At 28.9% G+C, this 25,214-nt stretch overlaps 4 protein-coding genes across 5 annotated transcripts in view; 3 read left to right on the top strand and 1 right to left on the bottom strand.

Annotated features, from left to right (window-relative positions):
• The first annotated feature begins 368 nt into the window (after positions 1-368).
• Positions 369-2,022, top strand: LOC127290490 (60S acidic ribosomal protein P2). Its single transcript, XM_051319080.1, has 4 exons — positions 369-494; positions 1,168-1,346; positions 1,518-1,616; positions 1,834-2,022. Exons 2-4 carry the CDS (start codon positions 1,175-1,177, stop codon positions 1,902-1,904), a joined length of 342 nt encoding a protein of 113 aa, XP_051175037.1. The 5' UTR covers positions 369-494; positions 1,168-1,174; the 3' UTR covers positions 1,905-2,022.
• An 809-nt stretch (positions 2,023-2,831) lies between these two features.
• On the top strand, positions 2,832-12,993 carry LOC127290473 (clathrin heavy chain). Its single transcript, XM_051319051.1, has 14 exons — positions 2,832-3,319; positions 5,289-5,496; positions 6,020-6,978; positions 7,039-7,473; positions 7,562-8,015; positions 8,085-8,404; positions 8,484-8,749; positions 8,823-9,057; positions 9,133-9,515; positions 9,588-9,885; positions 9,956-10,959; positions 11,037-11,259; positions 11,378-11,453; positions 11,568-12,993. Exons 1-14 carry the CDS (start codon positions 3,278-3,280, stop codon positions 11,699-11,701), a joined length of 5,037 nt encoding a protein of 1,678 aa, XP_051175008.1. The 5' UTR covers positions 2,832-3,277; the 3' UTR covers positions 11,702-12,993.
• The window catches only part of LOC127290487 (ribonuclease P protein subunit p29), a 59,909-nt gene continuing 46,867 nt past the window's right edge, over positions 12,173-25,214 (bottom strand). The window contains exons 2-5 of one of the 2 annotated variants that reach the window (XM_051319073.1): positions 15,058-15,183; positions 14,802-14,938; positions 14,335-14,725; positions 12,173-14,261 (exon numbers count right to left, since the gene is read on the bottom strand). In XM_051319073.1, coding sequence (XP_051175030.1) covers positions 14,125-14,261; positions 14,335-14,725; positions 14,802-14,938; positions 15,058-15,076 — 684 coding nt within the window. In that variant the 5' untranslated portion in view covers positions 15,077-15,183 and the 3' untranslated portion in view covers positions 12,173-14,124. Of the gene's footprint in view, positions 14,262-14,334; positions 14,726-14,801; positions 14,939-15,057; positions 15,246-25,214 lie in introns of those variants that run through there. The other variant, XM_051319072.1, reaches the window with a different exon arrangement.
• LOC127290475 (disintegrin and metalloproteinase domain-containing protein 12) overlaps positions 15,362-25,214 on the top strand; it is a 53,549-nt gene continuing 43,696 nt past the window's right edge. The window contains exon 1 of the mRNA XM_051319052.1: positions 15,362-15,720. Within this exon, the coding sequence (XP_051175009.1) occupies positions 15,585-15,720 (136 nt within the window). The 5' untranslated portion in view covers positions 15,362-15,584. The remainder of the gene's footprint in view (positions 15,721-25,214) is intronic.

Raw genomic sequence — 25,214 nt, 5'->3', positions numbered from 1 at the left:
TCGCACATTTTCCACTAGGGGGGAGGGATCAAAAAATTAATTTTTTAAATAAATTATGAACATAAATTTTATTTTTAACTTAATAATATATTTCTTTAAAATTTATTTTTATTTAAAAATTATATTAATATTCTTTCTATTATAAAAAACTAATATTCAATTTAAAAAAATAAATTTCAAGTTGTCTAGAAAAATGCGCGAATTTTAAAAATATTACCAAAAATATCTAATTATTTTTTATTTTAAATTATTTAAATAGAATATAAATAAAAAAAATTTATTCTCTTTGTTTTTATTGTAAAAATAATTAAGTGTAGAGATATTTTATTTAACTTTAAAAAAATTGATATAAATGAAATTTTTTTCTTTTTCAGGTTGGCAACACTGACTACTGACACGCTCCTTGCTACTCTCGTCCATTTTGTTTTTTCTTTCAAAGAATACAGTCAGTGATCTCGGTAGCTTAACACGTATTCGTGTCGTTAGACTCAAAAGTAAGTTATTTTTATTAAATTATTCTAAAAAATATTCTTAAATTAATAATCACTATATATCATTTGTGTTTATTTTACAATAATTATGTAAATATTTATTAAAATAATCGCCGATGTTTCTTGATGTTTTTGATGGTCTTTAACACCATGCTTGCAATTCTAAACAAATATGTATATTTTCTATAAATTTTATAACAATTTCTCTGTTTTTATATGTGAAATTCATTTTATTTGCATATTAATGAATTTTTCTTTTAGTAATTTCAATTTAAGGAAAAATTTTATAGGTTAGGAATCATGTCAATTATTACTAATTTTTATTTAAAATAGAATATTAAACATTTATTATTTGTCTCATTGTAGAATATTTTTGTATATTTGTATACTTTATTTTTATATTTAAAAAAAATACTTGTTTATTTAAAAAAAAAAGAATGTGTTGTTTTAGAGGTTAACTATGGTGTTTGTAACAGATTTTCATATACAACAATTTAGCAATCTTGAAAAATGTGATTGTTTTTATTTATGCATATGATGATTTTAAAATATCACCATCTTTCGACTGAGTCGTTGTGATGATACTCTTTATAATCTGAGTATTTTTTTGTTATTGTATAGTTTAAAAAATGATTGTTTTTTTTTAAATGAAACTAAAGGTAAATTTTATTTTCAGTTTTACAATGCGTTACGTGGCTGCTTACCTTTTGGCTGTCCTTGGCGGTAAAGCTGAACCCGCGAAAACGGACATAGAAAAGATTTTGTCATCTGTGGGTATTGAAGCCGATGATGAGAAACTCAAAAAAGTCATCGGTGAGCTCAAGGGAAAGAGCATCGAGGACCTAATTTCACAAGGTATTAAATTTATTTCATTCGTACAAATCTTATGAAATTCAATATTTTAATAATTAAATTCAAAATAAGTGATTAAACACGTAAATTTGATTATAAAAATAATATATATTTAAAAATTTGAAATAAAATTATTTTACTGGATAATTAAAAAATATGTAATATACTTTTCAGGACGTGAAAAATTGTCCTCAATGCCTGTGGGTGGTGGAGCAGCACCTGCCGCAGCTGCTGCCGGTGGAGGTGGTGCAGCTCCAGCAGAGGAGAAGAAAGGTGGGCAATTTTTTTGATTTTTAATTTCATTTTTCAAGCAGTTTATTAAATTATTTAATATTTAATGATGTTATGCAATATACCATCTTTCGCCTGAGTCGATGTGATGCTAATTTTTTATGCCTGAATACAAAAAAATGAATTATTTTATAAGAATTGAAATTTTCTTTTATTGAAAATATATTAATGTTTTCTATTTGAATTTTTTTCGAAACAGAGGAGAAGAAACCAGCCAAAGAGGAATCTGAATCCGAAGATGAGGACATGGGATTCGGTCTCTTTGATTAAGCCTAACATCCAGACTTTTATTCTCCAACAGCGGTGCAGCATCAAGGCTAGTTGTACAAATAATTTCTTCCCTTTTTTACACACCCCTGCTGAGGAATAAATCTTTTTTTTAAATCCAGCCACTTGTGATAAGTATCAAAAAAAAAAAAAAACCTTTCATCCTGCCTCTCAAACTTCCATACCAAGTTTTAATTTGGAAAATTTTATTCATTAAAATTACAACTAATTATTAAATAATAAAGAACTTATTTCGTTAGTAGGGTAATTAAAAAAAGAAATTATTGCAGAATTTAAAAGTAGAAAAAAGAAAACAGTTCAAAAAAAAGAAAATCTAAATGAAAACTAGATATAAGATGTATCGATGTCAATTGATATCGTGTTTGACAATTTGCCAAATATTTTAAATTTCTAGACGTGTCAATAAAGACAAAAAAAAACATATGATTATAATTTAAATTACAAATGAAAAATATTACATTTGATCATAATTTACTTAATTTCTATAAATTTTTTTCAAATTTATCCTAGAGGGAAAATCTCTTAAATTAATATAAAATACAAATGAAAGAGGAAAATCATTTTCTTTTCGGATTTTTTTTTTTTTTAATTAAGATTTAAAGTCACCTACAATTTATACATGAAAGCATTGGCACGTTCTCGTACGCGCCGTCGCCGTTGGCTTCATTCACGAGATTCGTTTTTAAAAGGAGTGAGTGAGAGAGAGAGACGCAAGAGGGGTTCTCGTTCGCGGCTTGTAAGGGCGCACTCACACCTCTGGCTGCCTGCACAGGCAGCCAGTGAGAGCCAATCAGAGAGTCAGTAGATTTAAATTTGAATTTTCTGTCTCTCTTACTCTTGTACGTTTTCTGCGTGGTGGGAGGCTGCCTGTGCAGGCAGCCAGAGGTGTGAGAGCGCCCTAACCTTGCGCAGCAGGTTTCTCAATTTGACCGATTTCACGTCTTTCTTCAAAATCAATTCAACGACCAAAAAAAAAAAAAGAAAATATCACACACATCACGTCATTAAATTATTACATAGTATTTTTCCTTACTATTAGGGAAAAAATTTTTATTACCGGGAAATTGTCATCCTTTAAACGAGGGACTATTTTGCAATCTATGAATAAATTGTGTGGTGGGGGACGAATAATGGCGTCCATGATGGGTGTCAGCGGCAAGCAGTGACGGTATTTGCCTTGCGTCAGTCGGTTTTTGTATGCGGATGATTGAATCGAGATTCTCGGGGTGAAAGGTGTACGAAAAAAAAAAATTGGTGTTGTTACAATTAAATAATCGCCATTTAGGCTGCGAGAAGATCCTGCCAAATTTTATTGGCTTTAGGATTCCGGTAATCTTGCAAAAGAATCATAAAAAATGACGCAGCTACTGCCCATAAGGTTTCAGGAACATCTCCAGGTAAGTGACCTGCTTTTTTCTTTGATATGTGTATTTTTATAATTAAAATCATTTGCATTCTTTTTATTTTATTGTAAATATAATTTTTCACATATGTTTTAGGTTAAAATTAATTTCTAAAGTTTAGTTAAAGACGCGTTTATGATACTCCAAAATGCCACCGACGTTACGTTGACAGCTATCGTGAGAGTCATTAATTCCTACAAGTTTCCTTTTTTTTATTGAGTGTTTCTTTCTTTTTTTTGAAAATATTAATTCATTGGGATTATTTTATGTTCTTTTTTTTTGGGGGTTAGGATTTCCCGTAATTGTGAATTGGAAATTCCTGTCAGAATTAGGGAATCGATTTTTCGCCGATAACCGATCGTCAGTGGCATGGAAGCCACGTCTGCTCCTCGACATATACGCCCCTCGCTTCCGCCTACAAAACACCGTGTCGCTTGACGTGAATCTTCAACCTGTGTTTTTTCATTTATCTTGTTATTAACCCTTTCAGGGGCATTCAATCGTATTTGTTCAAGTTATTTTTCCAATATTTCTCGTTTTTAACACTGACATTTTGCCTTTCATCCGGAAAATTCCGGTTATGTATAAAAAGAAAATTATTACTAGATGCATTTTATTTTTTATATTTCTGATTATTTTGTTAATAGAACTAGTTATTATATAAAGCTATTTTTATTTTAGTTTTTGTTTTCTTTCTTTTAATGCAAAAAAAAAAAAATGTCTTTAAAAGGTCTGATAATAGAATTATTTGTCAAATTAGATTTAATAAATCTTCTCTGACAAATTGAAACGAAGAGAAAATTATTTTTCAGAAATTTACTTCTGTGGAGTAATCAATTAAAATTTGTGTCGCTTTAATTATTGAATTTATCAGTTTGTCCTCTTCCAAAATTGTAGGAATTGATTTGAAGAGGTTAATTAGCCTCCGGGTGGAGTTCAATTCATTTAGATTTAAACCCTCTTAATAAAGTAAATTAATAAAGAATAAAAATTATTTTAAAAAAAAAAATCCAAATTATTTTATCAAAATTAAATATTAATTCAATATTTATATATTTAATTCTCACTGACAATTTTTTTTTTTTTTTTTAATGTCGAGACGTCTTTTCGTTCTAAATAAAGCTGAATAAGTACATTGAAGATTCTTCATTGTTACACTGTCTAAACAAACAGATCAGATAAAATATCAAATAGTAACTCGTTAACCGTAATTGAATATTTAATATAAAAAATAGCCTTTATTATTATTTTTATTTTTTTTATTTTACCTATGACCTTTTCCACGTATGTTAAAAATAATTATCGTTGACCAATAACAAAAATAGCTATATGTAAGGAAATGATAAGCCCTGTTACTTTTTTTTATACTGAATAAAATTATCTATAACAAAGTAACTAAAGAAAAATTTATTTTCTATTATAAAATAGTAAAAAAAAAAAAGAATTCTTCATTTTAAGCGAATCATAATTTTCTTATATTTGCTTATGTTGTAAAATATTTTATAATTGATGCAAAGATAGTAACCTTGTTGTATAAGAGAAAGGGAAATAGCTGGATAATTTTTCTTTTTTTTTTTATTCTAAAAGTCAAAGTCACACATTTTCTATTTGAAACATTAGAGTGCCTTTATCACTATATCGAAAGCTCTCCACTAATTTCCTTTGAATCAAAAAAAATGATAATGTAACTTCGTATGAATCACACTAATGTGTTTTTTTAAAAAGGGGAAAAAAAAATTGATCTATATTTTCGAACGATTTGAGGTCACGCGAAAGTAATTATTGTTGAGTTCTTAATCTTAATCTCATTTTTTTTAAACGATGAATTAAATTCAATATTTGAATATATAAAGTTTTCAATTTTTAATAAATAAATTATTTTTTCATTAATTTAAAATTTGGTCATTATATAAATGATGAGATGTTTTTCTCTAATTAAAATAATATTAATTACTATTTTTAGCTGACTGCTGTTGGGATAAATGCAAATAATGTCAGCTTCAATACTGTCACCATGGAATCTGATAAATTCATCTGTGTGCGAGAAAAAGTGGGCGATACAGCACAAGTAGTAATCATTGATATGAATGATACGGCCAACCCCATTAGAAAGCCGATCTCTGCAGATTCGGCCATCATGAATCCAGCTAGCAAAGTCATCGCTCTCAAAGGTAAATTTTTTTCATTATCTATTTAATTAACAATTTATTTTTTCTTTCAATATGCAACGAGAAAAAAATAAAAAAGACAGAAATAGTAATATTTGATTGTCTTCCATATTATCATTTAATTTGGTAAAAAAAAAAGAGTCAAAATATTTTGTAAAAAGTATTTTTAAGAGATTAGCGAAATCTATTTGGAATGATAAATAAAAGAGGAATATTTTGCGAGTGATTTCTTAACCCCTTGACTTATCTCGACACTTAGCGTTATTTCAATTGCGATTAATTTCTCTCTCAATATAATATGTATACAAGACGAGAATTCAGCTCCATTGGAGTTAAGTGATTACTGATACATTTAAGACGGATAAAAAAAGAAATCGATATTGTGTCATACAGAGAGAAAGAGAAAAAGAAAGGAAATTTGATCCGGAAAATTGTGTTTCCTCTTCTATCGCACGGAAATTGTACCACTAATCTCTTGTATTTAATAGATTTTTTTTCGAATTTGAAAATTAATTTTTTTTCGCAGCTCAAAAAACCCTGCAGATATTCAATATTGAAATGAAGTCAAAAATGAAAGCACACACAATGCCGGAGGACGTTGTCTTTTGGAAGTGGATTTCATTAAATACATTGGCATTAGTAACGGAAACAGCTGTCTTTCATTGGTCCATGGAAGGTGATTCGACGCCAAATAAAGTATTTGAACGTCATTCATCATTAAATGGATGTCAAATTATCAATTATCGAACAGACGCTAAACAAACGTGGCTTCTTTTAATTGGAATATCAGCGCAACATAGTCGTGTTGTTGGTGCAATGCAACTTTATTCAGTTGAACGTAAATGTTCACAACCAATTGAAGGTCATGCAGCATCATTTGCACAATTTAAAATGGAAGGAAATCCAGAGCCAAGTAATTTATTTTGCTTTGCTGTGAGAACAGTGCAAGGGGCTAAATTGCATATTATTGAAGTTGGTCAACCACCAACTGGTAATCATCCATTTCCAAAGAAAGCTGTTGAAGTTTTCTTTCCATCGGAAGCTGGTAATGATTTTCCCGTTGCAATGCAAGTTAGCTCTAAATATGATGTGATTTATTTGATAACAAAATATGGCTATATTCACATGTATGATATTGAATCGGCTACATGTATATTTATGAATCGAATTTCGGGTGAAACAATATTTGTCACTGCACCACATGAGGCGTCAGGTGGTATTATTGGCGTTAATCGAAAGGGACAAGTGCTATCAGTTTCTGTTGAGGAAGAAAATATCATTCCTTATATTAATGGAGTATTGCAAAATCCTGAATTGGCATTGAGAATGGCAGTGAGAAATAATTTGTCAGGCGCTGAGGATCTCTTTGTGAGGAAATTTAATATGCTCTTTCAAAATGGTCAATATGCCGAGGCAGCTAAAGTCGCTGCTAACGCTCCCAAGGGAATACTCAGAACTCCAACAACTATACAACGATTTCAACAGGTTAGTCTCGTTTAAAATTTTATTTTGTTTTGCAAAAATTAATTTTTTCTATTATTTTAGGTACCAACGACACAAGGTCAAACTTCGCCACTACTACAATATTTTGGCATTCTTTTGGATCAAGGCCAATTAAATAAATATGAATCACTTGAGCTGTGCCGTCCGGTATTGTTGCAGGGTAGAAAGCAACTTTTGGAAAAATGGCTAAAGGAAGATAAACTTGAGTGTAGCGAGGAATTGGGTGATTTAGTAAAGCAAGCGGATCCAACACTTGCGCTCAGTGTTTATTTACGTGCAAATGTACCGAATAAAGTGATTCAATGTTTCGCTGAAACGGGACAATTTCAAAAAATTGTTCTCTACGCAAAGAAAGTTTCATATACACCGGACTATATATTTTTATTAAGAAACGTTATGAGAATTAATCCCGATCAGGGAGTAGCTTTCGCCCAAATGTTAGTGCAAGATGATGAACCATTAGCTGATATTAATCAGGTAATTTTCTAATTAAATTAAATTTTGATGATATAATTTAATAATTAATTGAAATATAAAAATTGATGTGATTTTTAAATTTTTACAGATTGTAGACATATTTATGGAGCAAAATATGGTGCAACAATGTACGGCCTTTTTGTTGGACGCCTTGAAAAATAATCGTCCAAGCGAGGGTGCATTACAAACGCGTCTCCTCGAGATGAATTTAATGTCAGCGCCACAAGTGGCTGATGCAATTTTAGGAAATCAAATGTTTACTCATTATGATCGTGCTCATGTTGCACAATTGTGTGAAAAAGCTGGATTATTGCAAAGAGCACTTGAACATTATACCGATTTATATGATATTAAACGTGCTGTTGTTCATACACATTTATTATCGCCCGATTGGCTCGTTGGATTTTTTGGTACACTCTCAGTTGAGGATTCACTTGAATGTTTAAAAGCAATGCTCACTGCAAATATTCGACAAAATTTACAAATTTGCGTTCAAATTGCCACAAAATATCACGAGCAACTAACAACGAAAGCGCTTATCGGTAATTATAAAAATTTTCCTTTCATTTAGGTTTCCTTTTTTCTTTGACTTAATTTTTTTGCTCTTACAGATCTTTTTGAGAGCTTTAAATCGTACGAGGGACTATTCTATTTTCTTGGTTCTATTGTGAATTTCAGTCAAGATCAGGAAGTGCACTTTAAATATATTCAAGCTGCGTGTAAAACTGGACAAATCAAAGAAGTTGAACGTATTTGTCGTGAGAGTAATTGTTATAATGCTGAGAGAGTAAAAAATTTCCTCAAGGAAGCTAAACTCTCTGATCAGTTACCGTTGATTATCGTGTGTGATCGTTTTGATTTTGTGCACGATCTTGTGTTATATTTGTACAGAAATAATTTACAAAAATATATTGAAATTTATGTGCAAAAGGTGGGTAATTTGAAATTTCAACAAATTTTATTTATTTATTTATTTTTTATATAAAATGTTTTTTTTTTTTTGCTTTCAGGTGAATCCTTCGCGATTGCCAGTCGTTATCGGTGGTTTGTTAGATGTTGATTGTTCGGAGGACATAATAAAAAATTTGATTTTAGTTGTTCGTGGACAATTTTCCACAGATGAACTTGTGGAAGAGGTGGAAAAACGTAATCGATTGAAATTATTGCTACCGTGGCTTGAATCGCGCGTTCATGAAGGATGTGTTGAGCCAGCTACTCATAATGCTTTAGCCAAAATCTATATTGATAGCAATAATAATCCAGAAAGATTTCTTAAGTAAGTGACTTTTATATATTATTTATTATTTGTAAAATGAATGTTTTTTTTTAATTTTATTTTTAATTTGCAGAGAGAATCAATTTTACGACAGTAGAGTAGTGGGTAAATATTGTGAGAAACGCGATCCACATTTGGCTTGCATTGCTTATGAACGTGGACAATGTGATCGAGAATTAATAAGTGTTTGCAATGAGAATAGTCTTTTTAAGAGTGAGGCAAGGTATCTCGTTAGACGAAGAGATCCGGATCTTTGGGCTGAAGTTTTGCTTGAGAGCAATCCCTACAAGCGACCATTGATCGATCAGGTAATGTCGATGATCGCCTTTTTGTTTTTTTTACTAATGACCAATTGAAATTAATTTTTACTTTAATTATTTTAGGTGGTACAAACAGCTCTGTCAGAGACACAGGATCCGGAAGATATATCGGTGACAGTTAAGGCATTCATGACAGCCGATTTGCCAAATGAATTGATTGAACTTCTTGAGAAAATTGTTCTCGATAGCAGTGTTTTCAGTGATCATCGTAATTTACAAAATCTCTTGATATTGACGGCAATAAAAGCAGATCGTACACGTGTTATGGAATACATTAATCGTTTAGATAATTACGATGCACCGGATATTGCTAATATTGCTATTAATAATGAACTTTATGAGGAGGCTTTTGCTATTTTCAAAAAATTCGATGTCAATACGTCAGCTATTCAAGTATTGATTGATCAAGTCAATAATCTTGATAGAGCATATGAATTTGCAGAAAGGTAAATATTTTGTTTATTTAAATTTTTGCTCGTTAATAATTACAATTTCAAATATTTTTTTTTTTTGAATAGGTGTAACGAACCGGCTGTTTGGTCTCAATTGGCGAAGGCTCAATTGAATCAGGGTTTGGTTAAGGAATCAATTGACAGTTACATCAAGGCTGATGATCCAACTGCTTATGTTGATGTTGTGGAAACAGCACATAGAACATCACACTGGGAGGACCTTGTGCGTTATCTTCAGATGGCACGCAAGAAAACAAGAGAATCATTCATTGAAAGTGAATTGATTTATGCTTACGCTCGCACCAATCGACTTGCTGATCTTGAAGAATTTATTTCTGGACCAAATCATGCTGACATTCAAAAGGTAAATTAAAATCTCATTTTTGGAACTAAATTACTTTTTTTAAGAATTTAAAAAATTTCTTTTTTTCTAGATCGGTGATCGTTGCTTTGATGATAAAATGTACGAACCAGCAAAGTTATTGTACAACAATGTGTCGAACTTTGCCCGTCTTGCAATAACATTGGTGCATTTGAAAGAATTTCAAGGCGCTGTTGACAGTGCAAGAAAAGCGAATTCAACGCGCACTTGGAAGGAGGTTTGTTTTGCGTGCGTTGATAGTGGTGAATTTCGATTGGCACAAATGTGCGGCTTGCACATTGTTGTTCATGCCGATGAACTTGAAGATTTAATAAATTACTATCAGGATCGTGGACATTTTGAGGAGTTGATAAATCTTTTGGAAGCCGCATTGGGACTTGAAAGAGCACATATGGGAATGTTTACGGAGCTTGCAATTCTTTACAGTAAATTTAAACCACAAAGAATGAGGGAACATCTTGAATTATTTTGGTCACGCGTTAATATACCAAAAGTATTGCGCGCCGCTGAACAAGCACATTTATGGGCGGAACTTGTATTTTTATATGATAAATACGAGGAATATGATAATGCAGTATTGGCAATGATGCAACATCCAACTGAGGCATGGAGAGAGGGTCATTTTAAGGATGTTATCACCAAAGTCGCCAATGTTGAGCTTTATTATAAGGCTATACAATTTTATGTGGAATTTAAACCATTATTGTTGAATGATATTTTACTTGTTCTTGCACCACGAATGGATCATACAAGATCAGTTGCTTATTTTACGCGAATGGATCATTTACAATTGGTGAAACCATATTTGCGTTCGGTTCAAGCATTAAACAATAAAGCAATTAATGAGGCTTTAAATGGTTTATTGATTGATGAGGAGGATTATCAGGGTTTGAGAACGTCGATAGACGCATTTGATAATTTCGATAATATTGCACTTGCTCAACAACTTGAGAAGCACGAGTTGATTGAATTTAGACGAATTGCCGCCTATTTGTATAAGGGTAATAACAGATGGAAACAATCGGTGGAATTGTGTAAAAAAGACAGATTATTTAGGTGAGTATAAATAAAAAAAAAAACAAAAAAAAATGGATAAGAATTTTTTTTGATTCTTTTGATTTTATTTTGATTAGGGATGCGATGGAATATGCGGCCGAATCTCGTCAAGCTGAAGTCGCCGAGGAATTGTTGGAGTGGTTCTTGGAGAGAGGATCAAAAGATTGCTTCGCGGCGTGCCTTTTCCATTGTTATGATTTACTTCATCCGGATGTGATTTTAGAACTTGCGTGGAGACACAAAATTCTGCATTTCGCAATGCCTTACCTCATTCAAGTTGCGCGAGAATATATCTCGAAGGTAAGAATTTTATTTTATTTCAACAAATTGCTCTTTTTCGTAACTAAGTATTTTTAAAAACAAAAATTAAATGAATGAATAAAGATTAGAGTTTTATTTTTTTTAAATTCTTTTAAAGGTTGATAAATTGGAAGAAGCTGAAAACCGACGTTTAGAAGAGACTGATGATCATGAAGTTAAGCCTATGATTATGCGTAAGTATTTTTTTTTTTAGTAAAAATTTATTTAAATTATTTTAAATATAACGAAATGTAAATTAAAAATTTTATTTTAAATACATAATAATTATGAAAATAAAAAATTTGCAGCCGAACCACAATTGATGTTAACGGCAGGACCGGGAATGATGGCACCAGGCTATGCACCCGCAGGTGTATATGGAGCACCTGCCCAAGGGGTTTATGCACCCGCAGCAGCAGCGTATCAAGGTTACGGCATGTGAGAACCATTGTATAACTCATTTTCAAATACCGATCAACATTTACTTTTCTATAAGGCTTAGATCAAGAGTACCGCCCCTAGAATCTTAGACGTAAATTAAAAAAAACAAAAAAATAAACGCTGAAGAAATGTCACTACACAGCAGACATCGTTACGCTTAGACCAGTCTATGCTAATAAGAAAAAAAAAATAAAATAAATCGATATAAGACGTCGTCTCGTCATATATCAAAAAAAAATATTTATTGCAAATTTGTAGATACAAGAAAAAGAATTGAATGTCGATCATCCATGATTGAATGGCCCTGTAAAGAATTTAAAAAAACGTATTGTCGTAAAAAAAAAATTCAAATTAATAAATAAATTATTTTCCCTCTCGTGGAGAAAAATAAATTTTAAAATTCGCGTTTGCATTTAGTGTTGAGATGAAAAAAATAATAAATTTCATCCGAATGATTAGAATTATTCTCGTGTTGTATAAAAAAAAAAAAAAAAAAAAATATGATTGTGTCAGGTGTGTGTAGTTTGCTTGTGGCATGACTTCCGAAATACTCTACGTCGTCCCTCTTCCAGAAAAAGCAAAAATAATAAATAACCCAACAAAACAAAATTTGTTTCACGTAAAGAGTAATTTGAATATAAATCTTGATGTACACAAAACAAATTTTCATGCAACTCGTAACTTTTCAGGAGCTTGATCGTTAAAAGAAAAAAAAAATGAAATTCACATAATGACACGAGTCATTGAATTATAAAAAGTATTTTCTTTTTTTAAAGGAAAAAAAAAAATTCTTTAAAGGAATTAAGTTTTAGAATATTTTGAACTTATTTGTTAAACTGGCAGTTAACATCACAATCTAGCTGCTTGTCTATCTGTTATTTGTTCCGTCGTATATTTTGTTATACTTGTCCAGACGTATGTTAGATAGAATTTTCATTTAAACTGCAAGAGAAAAAAAAATATAACTTTTGAAGTCTTTTGATTTTGAGATAACTTTTTTTTTTTAATATAGAATTGTTACGTCTCTAATTTAATTAGAACACCCTTCCCCCCAGCGTGGCGTCTTTAATCAGTGTAACTAAAAATAGTTCGAGTAGTATTTTCTCTTTTTTTTTAAATAAAAATAGAAAAAGAATTTTTTAAATATTTTGTAAATGCTTTGTTTTTGGTTTCTTTTTTTTTTAAAAAAAACTGTTTAGATCGACTTTAATATATATTAAATATTGCCTTGAGAAAAAGAGAAAGAAAAGTCTTTTTTGACTATCGTGTAGTAAACTTTAGTAAAAACAAAAACATTGTTTTTCTATTAAAGCACTTTTAGGAAATGAGATTTTATTCTCGTTTCACTGCTATACAATTCATTCTATAGAATATGTGAGGGTCTTGACTATTTGGACAAAAATTCGTCCTGTAAGGAAAAAGATAGAAAAAACGACAGCAACAATTTTTTTTTTCCAAACTTAATTTCTGAGATATCACGAGTGTTTGACATTTTTCAATCCCGGTAAATACGCATATAGGTATTAGTTTTTGAAAAACAGTAAAGGTAGATGGACACGAGTGAAAGATTATGACATTCCCAAAAAAAAAAAAATCTCTAAAATTCTTGTCCTTGCACTGTATTTTCGAAATCAAATCCTTGAAAACAAAAAAAAAAACCAACATACTTGAACGAATGAATTTGTTTCAATTATTTGAACCGCAACGTTTGTGGTTCTGACGCAAGTTGTTATTGTATTGATATATCATATAATTATTTGAATATTTGTGAATTATAATTATTGGATGAAAAAAAAAAACAAACAAACGAGAGCAAAAACAAGATCGATAATTATACATATATATTATAAATACATAATTATATATTATAAACTGGTAATTAATAATAATAATAATAATAATAATATAACGTGTAAGTAGTAGATATACATATAATATAATATTACAAATTTAAAAAAAAAACAAATCGTATTAACGAAAGGAAAAATAAAAGAAAAATAAATTATAGACGAAAAAATGGAATATGTTTAATTGATTTGCATGATCAATGTGGTGCAGGACACATTTTATTGTTTCCAATTGTAATATGTAATGAAATGTGCAGAAAATGCTATATATGAATAGTTTGAAATAAAAATGAAGCGTGTTTCGAAATTATTTTCAATGTCAACTTCCTGCTTTGATTTTTTTTTTTTTCTTTTTTTGTCTTTGTTTCACATATATTTAGAATGTAAATTTTAAAACTCAATAAATAATATGATTTTTGGTTTTAATGAAACTGAAATTATTTATTTTATATTTAATTAAAATTAATATTATTTATATTTTATTGTTTTAACTAAAATTGGAAATTATTGACATTAAAAAATATTTTCTATTTTACTTATTACTTCAAATAATATACAAATTTAATAATTTACTTGTTTATAAATCGGGTATTTGAGTATTTTTGAATTTTCTAACTGACCTCTCAGCTGGTCGAATGCAAAGTTCTTTTCCTAAAACTTCTAAATGAACATTATCTAATATAATTTGAAATTTCGATGTCTCCTTTGGAACAGCTGGAATAAAAGGTAATTATTATTATTTTTTAAATAATAATTAATTTTAAAAGTTTTAATTTATTTTACATACTGCGAATAACATCGTCTTCTCCAATCAATCTAAAAGTATTTTTTGTATCCTGTAAAATAATTCCATTGACTCCAATTAAACTGGGACATTTTGATCTGATAACGAAGATTTTTGCTCCATGATAATCAGCTTTCATTATTTTTTGATTCACAGTTTCCCAATTTGATTCCAAAGGATTATTTGGTATTTTATTGAAACTCTTCACTCCAAGCAAATTTCGCATATAATCTAACCAAATTGTATTTAAGGGAATAAGATCTGTAAATAGTAATTCTTTATGTTTTCCTTTGTTTAAATTTAAAAGAATTTTTTTCCTCATTCCCGAGAATGATCGTTTTTTATGCTTCTTTTTAAATTGATCTTTCGATCTATGTTTACTGAAGAAAAATGTCTGCAAATGAAATAAATAAATTCATTAAAATATAACCAATAATAGTGATAAATGAAAAGCAAATTTTTTTACTTACTTTTTTCATTTCATCTGGTATTTTTTTAATGTCCGATGCTGGTAAAGTATCGTTTAGAAATTTTAAAACATATTTTTCTCTTCCTTCATATGTTGTTACTTTATTGATAATTTTTGCTGGTAAAGGCTGGAACATTTCTTTAAAAAAAAAATAAACTTTTAACAAATTGATTCTAATACTTTTCATTTAATAAATCAAATATATTTTAAATAAGAATTTTCACATTATATTTAATACCAAATATAAGTAGACTTACGTTGTTCTTTTTTTTCCATTTTTACAAAAATGTTCGTAAATAACAATTCTTATTTAATATTATAGAATTATTTTTTAGTACCGTTAATTATATTTATAAATATCGATAAACACAATATAAATAAAAATTTCTATTTTTGTTTGTGAAATTTTGACACATGAGGTTATGTTGCCACATGTTAAGTATATAATCTGAAGTTAGCTTTATTGGAAAGGATCCATAATTGACAATTGGTTGAAATGAGCGGAAATTTTTGAAATGTTCCTTGTGATTGGTCTGTTTAAATTAGTGCGCTTTTGTCCGACAAATCAGATAACTTTTGTCCAGTGTGGTGAGCATGCGCAGTTGACTTTCTTACGATCGCTCACCTCAGTGGCGTAGGCGTGTGTGACTCGTCAGTAAGGTTGGATACTCCAAGCAGTGCGGATGTATGTTTATTAATAAATAGACAGTAGTGCGATAAACTGTTCGTAATGATTATATTTGCGTGAAACATTGCGAATTATCGCCGAAATAGTTACTAGAAAATGGCAGGTGATATTTGGTGTTATTCTTCATCTACGACAAGGTGCTTTTACAGTGATTCGGTGCAGTGGAAATCGGTGCTTGTTTGGGTATTATTGGTGATCACGACTCTTCCCGCTGTTCTGTCACAGAATCAAGGTAAGCTTGTTTATATATTAATAATTATTTATTAACTTATTAGTTTTTAATATTTACGTAGGATGTACATAACGGAGTTCGATTTTTTTTTTTTGAACAATTGCTGAAATTTTGATTTTTTTAATACCAAGAATGTAGTTAAGTTTTGATTGTTGTGAAATTGATTTAAAACTATAATAGCAATTTATCAGTTCAAGTGTTTTTGTTCAATAAGATTGAAGTGAATTTGTAAGGTTAGGAAATTGACTGCTTTGTTTTGTAATCAGCGAAAGTTGGTTATGAAATTGCAGGCGGATTTTTAAATCTAATTTGATAAATAATTGAAAAAAGGTGACAAACAGGTTTTGATGATTAATTGATTAAAAAAAAACAATAAAATACGGAATCTTTTGGGGATTAAAAGTAATTTTAACTTTCTTTAAGTTTTCTACAGTATCTTGATTTACTGAGTAGCGGGATAAATGGACTCAATCAAGCACCTTGAGTTATCTTATAAAGCAATCGAAGTGCCTCCGGGACCTCCTGCTTCTTTTTTTTAATTTTTTTTTCGATTCATTCTCACATGCGTTGGAACGCGACAAAAAAAAGTAGAACTTAAGCCGCATTTGTGTATTATATAGTTAAAATTATTATTATAACGTCAGACGAAGAATAATGGTTTTTTGTTCACAAAAGCGAGAGAGTAGTTATAATGGAATCCAAGCCCTTTGTTGAAGGATTTAGAGGGAGGGGTGATCCCTTATGTCAAAAATGAACCGAATGAAAATTTATAGAAACATACATTACGTTTAAATGTATTTTTTTTTGCATTTTATTGCTCTTGGACTCGTAACAATTACGTTCAAATAGTTTAACTTTTTCTTATGAATCATAATGACTCAACAAGGCTTGAATGTGAAAGGCATATTATAAGTCGACTGAAACTTGTCTTAATTTTTTTTTTTTACTCTTTAAATTATAATTATTGTTACTTACAAAATTAAATGAATCCATATTTGGTTAAAGTGAAATTAAATTGAAAGGGGGGGAAAAAAATGATGTTCAATTAAAATTTATTTTAATCTGAGTCGAGTGAAACTTTCCGCGAGATGTAGAATTGATATTCCCCATAGATAAGAGGAGAGAATTTAATTTTAATTGTTAAACGCAAGTGAGATTAATTGTTAAACTTGAGAGATATTTTTTTTTTACAAATAGAGTTGATGTTTCGAGAAAAAATTATTTAATTTCCAATTAAATATTAATTAATTCACTATATATATATGAATATAAAAAATCATGTTTTTCTTTTAATTTTAATTATACAAATGCGACTTTCGTTCTATTTCTTTATTTTGGTTTTATATAGAAAATTAGTAAACTAATCCGCTTTTTTGGAATTTTTTTTTTTATACACATATAATTTTGAGTTCAAGAGACGAAAACAATATATTCTAGTCTAAATTTATAATATTACTTGGCAGTCCAGACATAATTTCCGGTCTAAGTAAAGCCGAAAGTGTCACGGTCTTGAGGCTGTTCAAAATTTCCAACCGCGTACGTTTGTATACAGGATATATTCGACTATCTTCTTCAGAAATCAAAAGAAAGAATCGGAAGTTGTCTATATGTACTAGAAATAAATACAATTTTAATTTATTTGAAAGAATTATTAATTTTAAATTAAAAATTAATTTTTTATTAAATTAACAATTTAATTAAAAATTAATTTTTTATTATATTAACAATTGATTAAATTGTTTTAATTAGGATTGTAAAGGATTGTTTTTTTTTTTTTTGAATTTTATTATTTCTATTTAGATGAATTTTTTTTAAAAAGGAAATAGAATATATTTTTGTTTGTTCGAGTTATTTTTTTATTATTTTGTATTGAAAATCTAGTGTAATTTAAATGTAATCGTTATGAATGTTAATTAAGGTCAACGGATAGCCTTTTCAGAGTAAGAAAATAATCGAGCAACTATGTATAACTGTAAAGTCTTTCGAGAGACGTTTGTTAACGGGTTTCGCTGTTATATAGTTGGTACGAACACAGCTGCTAGAATCATGGAGATTTCTGAATGATTGCACGGTCTAATAAATTATGAAATACCTTATGAGTTTATCGATATAACAGAAAAAAGTACCAGAATTTTTTTTTCGTTTTCAATTTCAAAAAAAATTTAATAAGTCATGGGATGAGCATTAAGCTTTTACAAATAGAAAATTCATCTAGGGGGAAAAACCTGTTTTTCCACTTCTAATGTATTCCACAAATATTTCCTATACAATTGTGTATTTTTTTTTCTCATTTTTTTTTTCTAATAAGTCAAGGGTTAATAAAATTTTTGAAAATTAGCACTAAGTTTTCATTGTCATTTGTATTTTGATAATTATTTAAAAAAAAAATGGAAATAGTTTTTGAATCGTTATAGGGTTTATGATCTTCAAAAAAAAAAAAAAAAATTAAGAGTTTAATTAAAAAAAAGAAATTCAATGTTAGATGAGAAGCAAGCGTCTTTCTTGAGAATAAATTATTGCACTTTATGAGCATGAAATTGAACCTAATGACCTCTTGGTAGCGACAGAAAAAAAAAAGAGGGAGCAAAGGTTCTCTCTCTTTCAAGTATATGTAGTTACGTGCTCCTTACAGAGTTACCTTGTAATGCGTTTACAATTTCCCAAAGAAAAGTCTCTTTGATGTTAATTTCGGTGAACAGAGCAAAAATTTTCTCATCACAGTTTATTATTATTTCCATTATTTTCTTTATTCTTCTTTTAAAATGAGTTTTTTTTTTCTTTTCGAATTTCAAAAATATAATAAATTATAATTTATTAATTAAGAAAAAAAAAAGTTTTGTTGTTTTAAAAAAGAATTTCACTATTTCTTATAGAGCAGAAAAATAATTATTTTTATAATTATAATGTCTTGTGATAATTTTTTGTTTATTTTATTAAAAGTACAAAATTATTTTTTAATGATTTTTTTATAATTGCGGTGATTCAGTGTGGAAAGATTTAATGATTATTTGCGTATATGAATATATTTGTGTGGTTTAAATCTAAACTATTTGAAAACAATGTAAAATAAGTATTTAACACAAATGAATAAATTATTGTGATCATATTAAGTAACGCGACTGCGCGTGCAATATATATATAATACGGACGCTCTGCGGATCATTAATTTCACTAATTGCGAGAGGACTTGCCCATATATATATATACACTAAAGTCTATTTGACGTACCAGAGAAACGTGTACACAATGAGACCCTGTAATATCCTTTACAAACACCAAATTTGGATTTGGTTAAGTGCTGAACAAAATATTTAAATTCACATTATCAGACATAATAAAAATATAAATTTGCTTATCTTTAGTACAGAGCAAAAATATTATTATTATTAATTAAAAAAAAAATTTAATAATGTAATTTGAAAATAAGCACGCGTATTGATTGTCAAACAAAGAAAAAAAAATGATTTGTAAAAATAACATAGAAAAAAGAAAACGAGATTTTTTTTTTAATTAATCAAAATTTGATTCAACACGTTTAATGATAGAATTGAAATTTAATAAATCGTGAATATATTTTTTTTTAATCATTTATATTTTATACTTGAAAAAAAAATCAATGACTCGACAAATGTAAAGGGACCTCACACTGAGAAAAAATGAAAACAATCTATTTTTCCTTTAAGTGCGATCATTAGTGAATTTATTCATCTTTAAACGTCTGATGCAAGTGATAAGTCGGGATTCTTCTATTCTTTTGAAAGGAAAAAAAAATGCCTTTCTAATAGTCCTGCGGACTTTTTCTATAGATAAATTTTGACAAACATTCCATCGATTTTATCGAGTGTTTTTTATTTTCTTTTTTTAAAAAAAAGGTAAAGAAACCAGTAACTTAACAGCTACCTTTTTTTTCTTCTCTATACCTGTTCGTCCATTTCTATTTTCACACTAAAATTTTACAAGTATTTTATTTTCTAAAAATTTTTGATTGTTTATTAATAAGCCAAAAAAAAATTAAATTAGAAAAAAAACTGTTGGTAAATAATTTTTTTTCTTGTTTTATTTCAATCAATTTATTTAAATCATTTATTCTCTAGTTACAATATTTGTATTGTGGTTTTGACGAGCTTTGCGCACGATTATCGCCCTCTGAATGAATAATATTACAATACATGTGGTTTTCTAACCCAAACACTTTGCTAGACTATAACAATAAATATTTTACATATGAGGGAGTATTTAATAGTGGCATTTAGCGAAGTGGAATTTAATCCCCAAAAGGAATTTAACAAGATAATTAATAATAGCGAGAAAATTAATGGGAAAATTTAGTCGTATAAACGGATTTAAAGGTATAGGGTAATATAAATTTTCCAATTGAAAAGAAAAAATTAATTATTATTTTACTGAAAATTAAAATACGAAAAATAATATAAAAGTTACTCGAGTGGTCCATAGGTCGCAGCTTCTGAAAATTCTTAGAATTCGGTTTTCAATTGAAAAGAAGGAAATATGTAATTATTATTTTACTGAAAATTAGAATACGAAAAATAATATAAAAGTTACTCGAGTGGTCCATAAGTCGCAGCTTCTGAAAATTCTTGGAATTCGGTTTTCGATTGTTGTCTGGTCGAGTGTCCTTTGGCTATATATGCTGACAATGGAGGAAAAAAAAAGAGACTCGAGCCCGCTGGAGCATAGTTCCGGGGGCACACGATCTGCAATGATTTTCGACCTCGTGCGGGCAACAATCGTTTTTTTGAAAGAATTATTACCATTATGCTGGGGGTCTTTTATATATCGGTTTATTATATACATTGAAGGGAAAGCTGTCTAATGTTTACTTATCTGAGCGAAATCCAAAGCATCTGGAAAGTTTATGTAACTAGAAATAGTGTCCAGTTGGTCAAAAATTTATCGCTTTCTTCACAAATGCTCTGATTTCTTTGTTAAACAAAAATAATAAATTCGAATTATAATTTTTATTTTTCCATTTGAATTATAGAAAAAAAAAATAGAAATCCCAAAAATTTTGAAAAATATTCTGTTGAAAGAGAAATAATCCTCTCTCTCTCTCTCTTTCTCTCTGAAAAAGGCATTGTATAAACTATTTCCGTGTATTGTAAGCTATATGTACAGTAAGCTTCTTTTCCATGAAATGGCAATCAACTGACCATTTCAGTAAGCGAAGACTTATAGCGTATGTATAACATTGCATGTCTTATTTGTAGTTCAACAAAATGCGAATGCACGACTACATTTGATTATGCCAAAGAGTTCTCTTATCCTTTTCAAAAGTTATTGTCCTCTCAACATCCGCATTTGAGTTTAATCTTTTTCTTATGTAACTTATATTATAAAAATTCCATTTTTCAAAAATGAAATCTAATTTTATTTCTGATTTTTCAATTAAGAAAAGCCGTTTTAGAATTATTATTGTATTAAATTCAATTTTATAATCTATTTACAAAAATCGTAATTTTTTTTATGTACGACGGAAAATCATTTACAAACGCATAAAATTATGTACGTGTAAATATTTTGTATCTAATTTTAGAAAATTTTTTTCTACATTTTTACGACACTGCTTTAAAAGTAATAGACTTTCAATGTTGGTACTATATAATCTAATCTGTTCTACTTTTCTCTTTTCTTATCGTTATACAATATCCAACTGATTGCTTTGCAGTTTAGAATTTTTTTCACAATTTTCTTTCAAATATTCTTCAATTTCGAATTTATTTGGCATTGAAAATTAACATTTTGAAAAAAAATTATTAATTGAAGATTTTGAGGAAATGGAAATAAAGTAGGTTTTTAATTATAAAACAAATATTTGTTTCTCTAGAATTATAAGAAAATATAGAAACTTCTTTTCTTAAAATTTTATCTCTTTTTTTGCCAAGGGCAGTTTCTGTTAGACACGAGCGAATAAAAAAAAAGAATGATTCAACTATATTTGAAGAAAGAAACCACAGGGAGTCGGCAAACATTGAACCAGAGAGTATCGATATGTCCCTTGATAATATGTACATTGAACCGCGAAAAAATATTGCTCAACCTTTCATCTTGAATTGTACAACTGATAAGCTTTTATATATATATATATATATTTTATTATTGACAGAGATGATAAATCAGTTTTTCTCTCTTGACATTTTTGTATTCATTTTTTATGCTTTCTTTTCTATTTTTTATTATATTTATTAAATATTTCTATTTGATTTATTATTTTGAACAAAATTTCTTTCTTTTGTTGCAGGTGAGTTCTCAGTTTCCATAAATTATATTTAATTTGTGAGTATACTTTAATATTGCAATTTTAACAAAAATTATATAACGCATTAGGAAATATACTACTGACCTCTTTTAAAGCGGACATATTATAAAATAAATTGAAGCCCCCCCAAAGGGAAAATTTGCGCTAATTATACGTTAACCCAGATTCGAATTATATATTTTGTCGACTAGTAAAATAATCAGGGTCTCTCTCCTCTTTTCTCTCTCTCACTCTCAATGCAGTGTTCTCGGCTATTTGATAATCGAAGGAAATCTCAATTATACACCAATTAGCATAGAAATGCTGTCAGATATGGTTTATAAACGTGGGTCAAGAGCGATAATGTTAATCCCAATGATCACGGAGAGAGTACATATATATTTGTGTGTACGAACTCGTGCCATATGTGGGTTGTATTAACTTTATAATGTAAGCGACTTCATACTATATAACTGACAATTTATTCCTGACCCAACGATATGACTCGCTTGGTGAATTATATCTTTTATTCCTCATATATATATTTATACATACGCGGGTATATCATCATATATATAGCCTCCAAAAAGGGAAACAAAAATTTACTTGTATCTCTTCTCGTATATATACTAAGAAAATGTTTCTTCATTCAATATTGACGCTAGAAGGCGCATACTCTTTTTTTCCGTTGGTTTAAAAATGGAAAACGACCTCCCTATACGCATCTGTATATATAGAGAAAGAGAGAGAGAGAAGGGAAAAATTTAACAACGTCTTTAGTGGTTTCAAAAAAATTTTTCCATATATTTCCCTGGAAAATCTATTTTACTGGTAAATTTTTTTCTAGTCGAATTGATTTTTTTTGCTTATGAAAATCAATTTCCAAACTTCCATTTATCAATTTGGAAGAGGATTTTTATTTTACCGATAAAAGAAAAATTTTCACTCTCTAAATCTGAATTAGTAAAAATGTTTACTAATTTGAATTAGTGACTCACTTATTGCTTCAGAATTAGTAAAATTTTACTAATTATTAGTAAATTTTACTAACAATTAGTCAAATTTAACTAATTCTAATGCAAAAAGTGAGTCACTAATTTAATTTAGTAAACATTTTTACTAATTCAGATTTAGAGAGTGAAAATTTTTCTTTTGATTTTAAAATAAATAGAAAAATTATAAAGGTATATATGGGCGGAATTAATGTGAAGAATCTCACAGACTTGTTAATTAGGAATTATAGATTTAATTAATCCTTGAAAGATAATTTTATATTCTTATGAAATAAAGACCTTGGACTCTTTCAAAATGAATATAATAACTTCGCCTCCATTAAATGCATCGACCGCCTACTAATATCTGTCATTGATATCTAAAATGGGTTATCGTCACTTATTTTGTAGAGTGCATCCAAACTGCAAACTTTATATAGAATTCACGTTTATATATATATTAATCGCACATTTATATAGTTAAAAATGAAAATCGATCCAATACAGTTTATTTCATATGGAAATAAAAAATAATTTCATCCAAATAAATTATATTTTGCCAAAGTGAAATAACCGATTATTATTATTATTTAAACGAAATAAATTTTTTTCAAAAAAATTCTTAAATGAAAAAAAAGGTGAAAATTGTTTTTCTTTGGTAATTTCTATAACATTATCCGCGGACATATCATCTGCCCGTTGTATATATCATTATTTCAGCGTGCACATATGTTATAACTTTTTCCAGTATATAGCTATATACTATATGGCTTCGAAAATATCCTTCTGTTTCACCATCTTTCATTTTATATATCTTCTCACTCTCTTTTTTTCCCTTTGCTCCCTTACTCACTGCTCCCCCCCCCCTTTTTCGATGATTCTCCATCTCTGTCAAAAGAAGCAAACAGCTATATCCGTAACGGGTTTTAGGCGTCTGTGCGCGCGAAGAAAAGAGAGTATATATATATTTTTTTTATCACATTTCTTCTTTTTTCACATTTCACGTGGAGTTAAAAAGCCACATAAGCCAAACTTGACGCTTGTATATATACAGAAAAAAAAAGAAATTCATCTGTTATATGCAAAATTTGCTATTCCGCCTACAGAACTTGAAAACAATGGTAATTTCACGTATGTGTGGGTCATTTATTATTTTGCATTTTCTCCTTTGTAAAATAGAACAAGAAAAGTTAAAGAGGGTGGCCAGCTGTGCTTTGATTTATTTTGATCTTGCGAATAAATATAGGGACTTCTATTATTATTATTATTATTGTAAAATTATTTGAGAATTGAGCTCAAAGTGGTTCAGAGTCACTCTCTTGCGGTGGTATTGAGAGCATTGTTCAAACACTCGAATGAACTAAAAACCACTTCCGGTAAGCCATAGGGAATAATGTCACAAATATTTTTTTTTTGCCTCCGCACACGTGCCATACGTTGCCATATGGTTCTCGAATAACACCTCTATTACGAAATTTTATAGGGGTTCACTCTTTCACCCGAAAAAAAACCTCTTGTCATTAGTTTAATGAAGTTAATTTTAACAGGAGATGAAAAAAATTAATATTTTATTAAAATATTAATTATTTTACAATTCTCTATTTTTTCAAAAAAATTTTCTTCTTTTTTTAACATCTTGGTCGAATTTTATTTAACCAGAGAATTAGCCGTATACGTTCCACTTGATTTGCTTTCGTTGGGGGATTCATAAAAAAGCCATCAAGGCGAAATTGACGATGCCGTTGCACCCATTCAATGAAGAAGCGCGTCCACATCCGAAAATAGTCATGATCGAGTTCGTATTTGTTTCTTTTTTTTATTTCCTTTCTTTAAAACCTCTAAATACTAAACAGTCGAACTAATAAAGAAACCTTTCTAAAGAATACAAATTTTAACTATAATTTGAATTTAATTCATTTTTTGCTTTTAAATTATAATTTTTATTAATTCAGATTTAGAGTTTTATAAAGAATTAGTAGAGTACAAAAGTATAAGAAATTTGCGGTAATTTTATTATTTTTTTTTTTTTTTACAGTAAGAACAAATTGTCCGATAAAGAGTATATTAAAACTCCAATCACTTTTTATCTGACACGGTTTAATAAATTTACCCTCTCTATATAGCGCGCGACTGTCGCGAATAGAATAAGGTTCATTTCCATTCAGGTCATTGAATTTCAACCTCTGAAAATGAAATCAACTACAGGAAATATTTACATTCTGTCGAAACTGCGATTTCCCTTAATT

This window comes from Leptopilina boulardi, unplaced genomic scaffold, assembly GCF_019393585.1.
Source record: "Leptopilina boulardi isolate dan_hultmark-lab unplaced genomic scaffold, ZJU_Lbou_2.1 LbouV2_70, whole genome shotgun sequence".
Taxonomy (NCBI): domain Eukaryota; kingdom Metazoa; phylum Arthropoda; class Insecta; order Hymenoptera; family Figitidae; genus Leptopilina; species Leptopilina boulardi.
Note: the sequence above shows the minus strand (reverse complement) of the source record. Positions and strands in the feature narration are given on the sequence as shown.

Excerpts from the sequence above, each read along its gene's own strand:
- LOC127290490 (XM_051319080.1), top strand. The coding sequence starts at position 1,175 with ATGCGTTACGTGGCTGCTTACCTTTTGGCTGTCCTTGGCGGTAAAGCT. Across the intron at positions 1,347-1,517 it reads CGAGGACCTAATTTCACAAG|GACGTGAAAAATTGTCCTCA; the intron begins GTATTAAATTTA and ends TATACTTTTCAG. Across the intron at positions 1,617-1,833 it reads TCCAGCAGAGGAGAAGAAAG|AGGAGAAGAAACCAGCCAAA; the intron begins GTGGGCAATTTT and ends TTTTCGAAACAG.
- LOC127290473 (XM_051319051.1), top strand. The coding sequence starts at position 3,278 with ATGACGCAGCTACTGCCCATAAGGTTTCAGGAACATCTCCAG. Across the intron at positions 8,750-8,822 it reads AATCCAGAAAGATTTCTTAA|AGAGAATCAATTTTACGACA; the intron begins GTAAGTGACTTT and ends TTTAATTTGCAG. Across the intron at positions 10,960-11,036 it reads AAAAAAGACAGATTATTTAG|GGATGCGATGGAATATGCGG; the intron begins GTGAGTATAAAT and ends TATTTTGATTAG.